The following is a 12019-nucleotide window of genomic DNA, read 5'->3' as shown; positions in this document are numbered from 1 at the left end:
GGGCCAGTGGCGGTCCTCCTGGGAGCCCCCGGCAGAGCAGCGGTCTCAGTGAACGCAGGACGGCCCCTCGCCATGAGCCTCTGCCCCTCTTTCCTACCTGGTGTGAAATAGCAGTGGCAAGTATGTCTGGGTGCTTGTGGAGGTTTACTGGGCAGGCCTGCTCCCCGCTGGATGCCGTCCTCCGCCCCTGACACAGACCCTTGGTCCTGGACACTGAAGCGGGAGGCTTGGCCTGGAGAGAGGAAGAGGAAGTCTGTGAGACAGGTTGGCTGGGTGGTCCAGGCAAGAAAACATATGAAGGCCTCCAAGGTGGAAAGAACTGACACGCAACACTTCCCGGAGGAGGAGGGAATAGGGCTGGGAAGCCGGAATGGGGAGAGGAAGCGGATCTGGAGGCAGGGTCCTTAGAGTCTATTCTGTGGCATTTGTTCGTCAGACCCCTGCAGTAAACGGGTCCCTGTCTGCATGCCACCAGGCTGGCCAGAGAGTGGGCCAGGCCTCCTCTTCTTACCCTCATGGAGGAGAGGAAGTCAACTCTGTGGGGGAAGGCCAGACCCCCCCAGGGCCACGGTGGGCAGCGTGGAGGGAGCCTCAGGCCCACTCGCGTCCATGTACAAGGCCTGCCAGGCACACAACATAGGGTCCGCAGACAGATGCCCACCACGCTGCCACCCCCTACCCGTGTTCTACTCACCTCTGAGCCCCACCCTAACCACACCGCTCATCAGGGGTGTGCAGCAAGACAGCACTGTCCACTGTCTAGGCCTTCCCAGGGCTGACGTGAGGCTGAAGGTGCAGCCTCGCCCTGGCAGATGTGCCCTTGCTCTGGGCTGCTGGTGACTGGGCCCCACAGAGCCTCCTCGCAGCACAGACAAAGGCATCGCCTTTTGGGGCCCCACCTGGTTAGCAGAGCACAGGGAAGATGGCTCCAGTGATGGTGGGCTAACTACCGTGTGTCCAGCTGTACTGCAAGCTTCCAGAAGCCGGAGACCCTCGGCCACCACCCAGGTGTTCAGCCTTGGACAAGGTACCTGGCCTCTCCGAGCCTCTGCCTCCTCCCCTGTAAAAGGAGGTGACAGCCTTGCCCTTTTCTGGCCTCTGCAAGGACTCCCTGGACCTGACCTCACAGGGTGGCAAGCGTGTCCTCCACACAAGGCCTCCCCCGAGGCACGGGGCACGTTGACGGCATTGCCAGCAACCTCGTTACTGCAGGAACGTCACGCTCCTCATCTCCAGCATCTTCAAGCATGTTGGGCACATAGCAGGAATGAGAGAACATTTTTCTGGAATCATTGAGCCAAGTACTTACCATGTAAGGTGCTAAAAAGCACTAGGGATGAAGCAGAAAGCTCAAGGCTGATGTCGATGTCACAGTAACCTGGGACTGCAGGCCACCAGGGCCACAGGAGGAACTGCTGGGTGTCCTTGAGCTGCAGCGGGGCCCTGGTAAGCCCACGAGTCCTCCGTCCCCAAACCATGCACAGATGTCTGCTGAGCCCCTGCTGTACCCCAGGCACTGCTAGGAGCTGGGCTGTGGCCATGAGACAGGCCCAGCCTCTGCCCGGGGGGGAACATGGATGCTGGGCGGTCACAGATGTGCCCGTGAAGAGGGCACCGTGTGGCGCCTGCTGGGGACAGGCAGGAGGAGAAGGAGCATTTCTAGCTGAAGTGAACAGTCCACATGAGGCTTCCGTGGGGCGAGGGGCCGGTGGGTGTGGGCTGGTGTGGACTCTGTAGGCCCTGCTAAGAGACTTGCAGTGATGTCTGTAAGTATGGGAAGCTTCCAGAGGATTTTCAGCCAGGAGTGACGCAACCAGTTTGGGCCCCAAAGGCTCTCCAGGTTAGGGTTAGGGCTAGGGACTAGGGAGAGCCAGGGCCCAGGAGGCAGCCTTGGATGGCCTAGGAGAAAGAGGTGCTGAACCTGGGAGAGTCCCCGAGAACCCGGGAGAGTCCCCGAGGGCACAGCCCCAGCACGGCACAGGATTCACACACGTCAGGCAGGAGAGAGTCCTGAGCATTGAGTGCTGATTTCAGTGACTGGCATGGATTTGGTGGCCTGGGGACTGTGGATAGGGAAGAGAAAAGGGCCAGGGTGGATCTGGGAAGAGCTCCAGTATTTGATGTCAGGCCGGTCATGGCATTAACTCCTGGCAAAGTATCTGACGCCAGGCTGGCCATGGTGTTGACTCCTGGCAAAGTGACCCTACAACCCCGTTCTCCCCTCTCAGCAGCCATCTCCCTGTCAGAAAAGTCACCAGGCTGGATGGCATCAGCTCTGTGGGCCCTCCCGGTCCTCTGAGGGCAGGTGACTCCTTGTGGTTTGACATGGACCGGGAATCACATAGCCCCAGCTCACTGAATGGGTGAACTTGGCTAAGTCGCCTAACCTCTTCGAGCTCCAGCTCCTCACATGTAAAACAGGGTAATAACACTGTCGCCCAGGATGGCCCTGGGCGTGGGGTGAGGGCCGTTTGGAAGGCATGGCACTCACCTGCCCTGTGGTCACTCGGGAAGATCTATGGGGCGCTGGCAGAGAACTGCCACCAGGGGGAAGCAGACAGCTGCCTCCAAGTCTGCCAAAGTAACAGTTGCACGCTGGCCAGGTGCGGTGGCTCCCACCTGTCATCTCAGCATTTTGGGAGGCCAAGATGGAAGGATCACTTGAACCTAGGGGTTTGAGACCAGCCTGGGCAACATAGCAAGATTCCATCTCCACAAAAAGAAAAAAAAGTAAAATTATACATTTTTTTTTTTTTTTTTTTTTTGAGACTGAGTCTCACTCTATCCCCTAGTGCAGTGGTGCAATCTCAGCTCACTGCAACCTCCTCCTTCTGGATTCAAGCAATTCTCCTGCCTCAGCCTCCCAAGTAACTGAGATTCTAGGTGCCTACCGTGGCGTCCCCAGCTAATTTTTGTATTTTTAGTGGAGAGGGGGTTTCACCATGTTGGCCAGGCTGGTCTCGAACTCCTGACCTCAGGTGATCCTCCAGCCTCGGCCTCCCGAAGTGCTGGGATGACAGGTGTAAGCCACCACACCTGGCCATAGTTATAACTTTTCTAAGGTCCATTTTATTAAATGAAGAAATGCTAAACAGAACAACGAAGGCTGTGGTAGAATGTGCACGTTTGTGTGGACCCAGGGCATATTTTCACCAGAAAATCCCATGCAATAGAGTGGAAGATATACCAAAAGCCACAGCAAATATCATGCATGATGCTGCAGAAAATTATAACTCCTAATAAACACTGAGAGTGTGTCCTGTGCTGTGAGGTCCAGGGATGGGCCACAAGTTCAAGGTTATGTGAAGAACACCAGAAACCTGCCTCTGAGGCCCTGGGCACCTGTTGTGTTGGGCATAAATAAAGCTTTGCAGTTCAGTCCTGCAACCTCCCTGAGCCTAGGCTTGTCCATCTTAAAATGTGGACGGTTAGGACACCTGCTGAAGGGGACACCAGGCTTAACTGTGCCAACGCAGCATGCAGGTGGAGAACAAAGAATGCGACTGAAAACCTCGTGACAATAACAAGAGCCGTTCCCTTTCTGAGCCCTCACCATGCGCCCAGCGTGCACCAGCAGCTCACCATGGCAGGCCCGGGGCCAGCACCCAGGTCCCCACTTGACCCCTGAGGACACTGAGGTGCAGCAACAGCCAGGACAGCAGCTGCCAGGTGGAAAGCAAAGACACAAAGCAGCCAGATCGGGAGTCACATCGGGGCAGGCGAGTGAGGCGCCGCCCAGCCACCTTCAAGATGCAGACTGAAGAATAGCCTTTCCCAAAACATGCTTGCTCACTGACCCTGCGTCTTCAAAGCCTGAGTAACGTGGGAGGCCCTGCAATGCCCCCTCTGACAGACCTCCACTAATGCCGGCACTTTCAATGCACCGGGACCAAGCTGGACCACACCGTTTAGGTTTCGTTTTGAAACACTTTTACTTTTGCAGACGAATACGTTGGTGTCCCACTGGGAACTGCTGCTGGTGGATGCTCACCATAGGAAGCAGCCGTGTGGCGTTCCCCCTTGTCTGCCTCTGCCCAGCGCTGCCCCCTCCAGCAGAGTTCCTCAGGTATGGTTCGTGGATTGGGTCCACGATGAGATAAGGAGCCATGCAGAATGAAATCAGCTCCACCACTGAGCACGCAGTTGAGCCCCACAAACACCCTTTGCAAGTGAGACTTTCGGGATGAAGGCAGTATGGGCCTGTCGATCCCTGGAGCAGCCCGGAGGCTGCAGCACCGTGCTTCCCTCCTGGACGGGGGCTACGGCCCCGTGCTTCCCTCCTGGACGGGGGCTACGGCCCCGTGCTTCCCTCCTGGATGGGGGCTACGGCCCCGTGCTTCCCTCTTGGATGGAGGCAGCCCTGCCTGCCGGTGGCCTGATTTATGGGCCCTGATGCGACGGTGCCTCGGGGCTCTTGGGATCCTCCTTTGCTCTGGCCAGAGGGATGCGGCGCCACACTCGGGGTTCATGCCGGCAGTGGCACGGAGTGAGTCGCCAGGCTGAAGATACACTTGGTGATTTCCTGCACTGAGTGGAGCTGTCTGGAGCCCCCTTGGCATCCTGCTGAAGAGTTTGAATCTGCACATGAGCCTCCTGGAGATATTGAACACCTTTTAAAGCGTGGCCAGGCCCAATCCAGGGTGCTGTGAGTGTACCGTCCACCCTGGGTTTCAAAGACACAGTACCAAAAACAAACAAAAAAAAGAATATAAAACATCTTATTCATGGGCGGTCATGGTGGCTCACGCCTGTAATCCCAGCACTTTGGAAGGCCGAGGCAGGCAGGCCACGAGGTCAAGAGATCAAGACCAGCCTGGCCAACATGGTGAAACCCCATCTTTACTAAAAATACAAAAATTAGCTGGGCATGGTGGCGGGCGCCTATAATCCAAGCTACTTGGGAGGCTGAGGCAGGAGAATCACTTGCCCAGGGAGGCGGACGTTGCAGTGAGCCAAGATTACGCCACCGCACTCCAGCCTGAGCAACAAAGTGAGACTCCATCTCAAAAAACAAAAAACAAAACCTCATTCACTTTTTATATTGATTGTGTTGAAATAATATTTTTGATATATTGGATTAAGCTATAGTGTTAACATAAACTTTACCTGTTTCTTTTTACCTTTTTAATGTGGCTACTGAAATATTTAAAGTTGCATATATGGCCAGGGACAGTGGCCCACACCCGTAGTCCCAGCACTTTGGGAGGCCAAGGTGAGGAGAGGGCTGCATGAGCTCAGGAGTTCGAGACCAACCTGGGCAACAAAGTGAGATCCCCGTCTCTGCAAAAAATAACAACAACAAAAAAATAGGTGGGTGAGGTGGTGTGCACCTGTAGTCCCAGCTGCTAGAAAGGCCAAGGTGGGAGGATCACCTGAGCCCAGGAGGTTGAGGCTGCAGTGAGCTATGATTGCACCACTGCACTCCAGCCTGGGTGACAGAGCAAGACCCTGTCTCAAAAACATTTTTTTAATTAAAAAAAATAACATATTGAGGTGAGATTCACAGAACCTAAAACTAACCATTTTACAGTATACACGTTAGGCCAGGTGCAGTGGCTCACGCCTGTGACCTTAGCACTTTAAGAGGCTGAGGCGGGTGGATCACTTGAGAGCAGGAGTTTGAAACCAGCCTGGCCAACATGGTGAAACCCAATCTCTACTAAAAATACAAAAAAATTAGCCAGGTGTGGTGATGGGCGCCTGTAATCCCAGTTACTTTGGAGGCTGAGGCAGGAGAATCACTTGAACACAGAGGCGGAGGTTGCAGTGAGCCAAGATTACGCCACCACACTCCAGCCCGGGTGACAGAGCGAGACTCCGTCTTAAAAAAAAAAAAAAAAAAAGTGTCCACGTTATTGGCATTTAGTGCATTCGAAGGGCTGTACACGCACCACCTCTCCCTGGGTCTAGAACATTTGCATCACTCCAAAGTAAAAACCTGGGCCGTTTAGCAGCCACTCCCATTTCCTCCTCCCCCCGGCTCTGGGAACCATCAATCTACAAAAGGGTACCCCATAGAAATGGAGTCATTGCACGTGCGGCCCTCTGCGGCTGGCACCTTTCACTGAGCGTGGCGCTTCCACGGCTTGTCTGCACGGTGGGTGTCAGTGCCTCCTTTTCTACGGTGGAACCATATTCCCTTGTGCGCATTCGTCAGGGTTCTTCCAGGAAACGGAGCCTATAAGACGTGCCTCCGGAGAGATGATTGCAGGGAACTGGCCACGAGACCTCGAGGCCTGCAGGTCCCAGGGTCTGCAGTTGCAGGCAGGAGGCCTGACGGCATTGCGAGTCCGAAGGCCGGTAGGCTCCAGGCCCAGGAACAGCCCACGTTTTCAGTCCAAGTCTGAAGGCAGGAAAAGACCATTGTCCAGTGCAAGCGGTCAGGTGGGAGGACCCCTCTCACTCGGCCTATTGTCCTCCCCGGGCCTCCGCGGACCGCACGGGGCCCACCCACACCGGGGAGGGCGGGCCCGCCTTACCCAGGCTGTGGATGCAAATGCGAACCTCATCCTGAACACCTCAGAGACACACTCCGTTTGGCGAAACGGCCTGGCCGAGCTGACACTAAGGTTCACCGTCACAGCAGACGATTTTGCTGACCCGTCGTTGGCAGTGGACACTCAGGCCATCTGGCTGTACCGAGTGCTGCCGGGAGAGTGAGTGGCCCCGTCCTTTTGTTTGAGTCCCTGTTTTCACTTCTTTCGGGCAGACCCCCAAGAGTGGAATTTCAAGGTGCTGCGAGTTTTATGGGCAGGACTCCGGCTGGGTCCACCCACTTTGAAGACGTCAGGGCACTCACTGCACGGTGGCCCCTCCTGGTCCTGGTGCCCAGCACTGGCTGGCAGACGCAGCCCCTAGGCATAGTGGAGGCCTCAGTCTCACATCCCTCCTTGGAGAGGTTGGGCCCAGGGTAGGCAGCACTTTGCAATCCAAAGAGGGACCTCAGACTCCCCACCGCTCTGGTTTGAAGTCACTGGCCTGCCCTGAAGGTCTGGGGCCGGGCAGAGGCCCAGGCAGGCAGTGGGGAGAGAAGGGGCCCACCGTTGTGCAGGGCTGGCAGCTCTACTCAGGGGCAGCACCCCAGGACCAGGCCGCCTCTGTCTAGCTCAGCCGGTCCCTTAGGATCACAGAACTTTCCAGACTCTGCCATGCCCCATGCTGCCCTGCTCAGAGGCTTCAACAGCTCCCTTTGCTCTCCTGTAGGGGCCAGAGTCCTCCCTGTGGTCTCCAGCCCACAGAGGGGTCATGCCACTGCCTCAAGGCCCTCCCTACGCAGCCCCCTGCCTACTGCAGAGCTCCCTGAGGGGCTGTCCCCAGGATGGCTGGGTGGGACCTTCATCCCTCTGAGGCTGAGAGAAGAGACCCGAGCCGCCAGGAGGGCCAGACTCACTCGTGGGTGTCCTGGGGCACGTGGGTGTCACCCCAGGCACGAGCCCCACCTCCCATAGGGCTGCAACCCCCTTGCTGCTGTGTGTCCATCTCCCTACAAAGGGCCTGGATCAGGCAGGCTGCAGACACCGTGGAGCCCTTGGAGGCAGCATGGTCCCTGCACCCCCGTGGGCCGGGACTTGGCAGCCTCACTGTCACTCTCCCAGAAGAAGGGGCCCTCGACTCCCGGCTCCCTCAGAGAATAGCAGCTCTCCCTCCCTCCCAGAAAGGGAGTCGAAGGCCAGAGCAGAGGGGAGTGGAAGCCGGATCGCCATCAGTATCATTTTTATTGCAAATCAGTTAACAAAAAAGATGAAAAAAATACATCATCTACAGTTCCGCATGTAGATCACTTTTTTAAAAGCTGTCTTTTTCTGTAAACTACACTCTATTTTATAAAACACAGTAAAAATCAACATTTTGAGATGCATCTGGTCATGCCCCCGGGGATGGCACCACGCGGCCCCCGTTGAGCCGGGGGAGGCTGCCCTGAGGAATGCAGGTGGCACGGCGGCGGAGGCGTCCCCAGCGCACGGGCAGCAGGCGGCACGGCGCGGAGTGTCCCCAGTGATGGGCGGCTGAGGCTCCCCGAGCTGAGCTGAGTCTGACGTCCCTCATCAGCATGACACACAACAGACTCATTCATTGAGATTTTTTAAACAAAATCCACCTTTAAAACCATATTTACAGACATTTTTTCTGCCATAGGCTATACTTGGTATCGCAAGAATCTGCTCCTCCCAAACTAGGAGGGGTGGCCCAAGGGCAGCCCCCGCCTCCCTCTAGCCCCTGCCCGACCGCGTGCCCCCTGCCAGGGCTGCGGGGACAGGACCAAAGGATGCAGCCCACGGCGTTCCACAGCTCGATGTGCCCGGCTCTGGCAAGTCTCCTACAAAACACGGGAGCCCACGGGGAGTCGGGTCCCGCGAGCCGGGCCCCAGGCTGTGTTGCTGGCGCATCTTCCTCGGAGCCTGGGGGACGCTGTGCAGGTTGAGATGCTGGGGCTGCCACCAGGGTCAGCCCAGGCAGTGTCTTTCCCCAGAAACGGGTAGGATGCCTCCGTGTGTGACCCAAGCGAGTGCCACAGTCCACACATCTCATGTCTGACATGCACGATGCCTACATTTCAAGAATGGGCAGGGGGCCGGGGTGGTACTGGAGGGACCACGAACTTGTTTAACCAACGAACAACTACGTAATACTGAACCTGAAACAAAGATTCATGATTGGTACCATGTGTGCACTCTTGGCATACACACTCCAAGAACACATTTTCACAAGCATGCTTGCAAAAAACCATTTAAAAACACATCGCAACATCTAACCCATATCCTTTTACTTCAGTTTCCTATTTCAGATGCAAATTAATCCATGCCAAAGGTGTGCCGGCTTTGCCTCCGTTTGCCTCTGGATGCAGCTTCTCCTAACACGCAGGTGATGCTGGCGGAGTGGCCGGGCTGGCTTGGGGTTGGGTGGGCGGCGAGGAAAGGGCGCGGCCTGGGCGCCCCAGGAGCTTTTTGGACTATGCTCGTTCAACTTCCCTTCTCCAACATCACTTCTTTTTGGATTTTGAAAAAAGGAATCAATAAATAAATGGCATTTATAAATCATGAATCTTTTTCATCCTGGGTAGGAAAACCCTGGTTCTCAGAATTTGCTTGTTTTCTTGTAACAGATAAAAGTTTCTACCTGGAGCCAGATGAAACAGTACATATAAATAAAAAGGCAGTGTTTCGTGTAAAATAAAAGTACATAAATAAATACTAAAAAAAAACATTAAAATCCTTGTTCTTATTTTGTATAAAAACACGTGTTTTTAAAAAAGGCTCCTTTGGTCGGCCCCGGCGTCCACAGATCGCGTACAGACGCCCGCAGGGCTTGGGAAAGGAAGCCGGGGTCCCGTGGGGCGCGCTGTTTACTTGAAGGCCTCCGGAATGCGGGCGATCTGGGACTGCATGCTGGTGGGCGGGCTGGAGACGCCCTCAGACCAGTCGGAGACGTTGGAATGTGGGGACGAGCTGGACCACTGGTCAGGGGACTCGGGGGACGGGGTGAGGAAGGGGTGCTCAGGCACCTGCAGTTGGTGGCTGGGGGTGTTGTCCACAGGCGAGGAGGAATAGCTGTGCTGCGAGGGGGGCGTCAGGAACTGGGCCGCGGTCACAGGTGGGACCAGCGAGGACGGCAGCGACGTGGGCAGAGCGGGGCTCTCCTGGGGTAGAATGGTGTGCACCGCCAGGCTACTGGGGCCCAGTGGCTGCACGTCTGCCTGGCTCGGTTCTCCGCCCAGGAAGCTCCGGCCCAGGTGGCCGCTGGCTGCTGAGCTCACGCCAAGGTGCGGCTGTGGCGGTGGCGGTGGCGGCTGCAGGTTTGGCTGCTGCTGGATGTTTGGTGGCTGCAGGTTCTGCTGCTGCATCTGTAAGTTTTGCGGCTGCACCTGCTGGGTCTGCACCAGGTGAGGCTGGGTGGCCAGCCGGGTGCTGGGCAGGCCCTGGTAGCTCATCATCTGGGACAGGGCGCTGGCAGCAAGGCTACTGTGCAGCGGGCCCACCATGCCATGCTGCAGGGAGGGGGCCTGCGTGCTCAGGGGGCCTGGTGCCACGCTCCCCCGCAGAGGGTTGTATTGGTTCGGCACCATGCCGCTCTGCAGCCGGGACAGCCACTCGCACTGACCATTCAAACTGGTGGACCCGCCCACGGTGAAATTCATGGCTCCTCCGCTGCTGCAGCCCAGGACGGTGCTGGTGCCGGAAGCCACGGGCAGGTGGGAGAGACGCGGGGGGCCGGCCTCGAAGGCCAGCCGGCTGCCCCCACCCAGTGCCGCCATCTCTGGCTTGGCCGCCACGTTCAGGTGCCCGATGCCCAGGTGGGTGTCGGGCATACCGGGCAGGTGGTTGAGGGGCACAGACGGAGACTGCTGGAACGGAGAGGGCAGCAGTGGCGGCGAGGCCACGTCCGACAGGTAGCCGTGGGGCGACTCCAGGGAGTCCACGGGTGAGAGCATGCCGGAGCTGTCCAGCAGGCAGCCCTTGCCGTCCTGGGACTTCTTCCTCCGCGCCTTGAGGTCCTTGGCCTCCTTGCTCCCACAGGCCAGGCCTTTGCTGCTGGGCTTACGGACCTTCTTACCCTGCACGCCGGGCTTGAGGCTGCCCAGGTAGCCGTTGGGTGAGCACAGCGGAGGCGACAGGGTGGGCGTGCCCCCCAGTGGGGCTCCGTGCAGCTGCGGGCTGCGCACCAGGTTGTACTCGTCCAGCAGCCTCACGATGTCATGGTGCATGCGCTCCTGTGCGATGTCACGCGGCAGGCGGTCCATATGGTCCGTGATGTCCCGGTTGGCAAAGTGGTCCAGCAGCACCTTGGCGGTCTCGTAGCTGCCCTCCCGGGCGGCCAGAAACAGGGGTGTCTCCTCCTGGGGGACGAGGGTGGGGGCTGGTGAGGGGGGCCAGGCCTGGCGTGGGGACCCTCCCCAAGGCTCCATCACCAGAGGGAACAGCAGTACGACCTCCTCCATGGGGTGCGGGGAGGCAGGCTGCTCCTCAGGACCCCGCCCCAGCATCCTGCAACCACCTAGCCTGATTCCTGTTAAATGTTAAGGCTTCTGAAACCCACCCAGAGGGGAGGTCTGTGCAGTCCTCTATCCCAGATCGGCAGGGCTCCACCTCTACGCAGGGGTCACAGACTCCACTGAAAATCTAACCAACTGTAGGCCCTCTTCCCTGCCCCCAACAAGGCACGAAAGACATTTCTGGAGCGGTTCAGAGGCACCGGTGAGGGCACCAGAGAGGGAGCTCGTCATACAGACGGCCACCAAGCCACACTGGTGGCCACCAAGCTCCTTCCCGGGGTCTCCTCTGTGTGGTGGACACATCGCAGGTCTGAGTGAGGCTGCTGTGTAGGAGTGGGAAGGGGCTTCCCAAGCCTCGATGCCCTCTGGGGCCCAGTCTCTGTGGGGCCATGCCACCACAAACTGGGGAGCGCCTGGGCCAACATGCCCTGGTGCCCAGGCCCGCTGTGTGCCCTCGCCCAGGAGGGACGCCTTAGCCTGACATGCCAAGGGGGCGGCAGGAGTTGGGGGCGGGGGTGAGGGTTCGAGCGGCAGGGAGGTGGGGGTGTCTGCACCTGTGCCCTGAGCACTCAGGGGAACCCGACAGCGTTGAGGTCAGCAGCTCGCCCAGGAGCTGCAGTGGCAGGATGAGTGCTGGGGGCAGCTCCCCTTGGATAAAGAGCTGCTCACATTCACACCAAGAGCCGTGCCCTGCGCCACACATGTTCTGGCTCAATCTGCACCACCTGGGCCACCACATTCCCATCCCCACCCCCACCTGGTGACAGCTGGGGACAGAAGGCGAGGTCCAGGTGACAGTGACAGAGCAGCGGCGGCAGCAGCATTCCCCACGCCAGGCTGTGGGCTCCACCATGACTGCTGCCCAGGAGGGCAGGGCCGGGTCTGTGGGGTGAGCCACCGTGTCCGACAGCTGGACCTGGGCTTGGCAGGGCTCCGTAAACAGGGGTGGAAGGAGGGGAGGAGCACTAGCGAGGTGCCCAGCACCGTGCGGGTGGGGCCTGCATGCGGGCCCAGGGACCCTTGAGACCC

The 12019-nt window shown here is 58.1% G+C and overlaps 1 protein-coding gene across 1 annotated transcript in view; it reads right to left on the bottom strand.

Annotated features, from left to right (window-relative positions):
• Window positions 1-7696: 7696 nt before the first annotated feature.
• Window positions 7697-12019, bottom strand: part of NOTCH1 (notch receptor 1) — a 54021-nt gene continuing 49698 nt past the window's right edge. Inside the window, exon 34 of the mRNA XM_005580410.5 lies at window positions 7697-10834. Coding sequence (XP_005580467.3) covers window positions 9344-10834 — 1491 coding nt within the window. The 3' untranslated portion in view covers window positions 7697-9343. The remainder of the gene's footprint in view (window positions 10835-12019) is intronic.

This window comes from Macaca fascicularis, chromosome 15, assembly GCF_037993035.2.
Source record: "Macaca fascicularis isolate 582-1 chromosome 15, T2T-MFA8v1.1".
Classification (NCBI taxonomy): domain Eukaryota; kingdom Metazoa; phylum Chordata; class Mammalia; order Primates; family Cercopithecidae; genus Macaca; species Macaca fascicularis.
The sequence above is the reverse complement of the archived record's forward strand: the minus strand, read 5'-3'. Positions and strand labels throughout refer to the sequence as shown.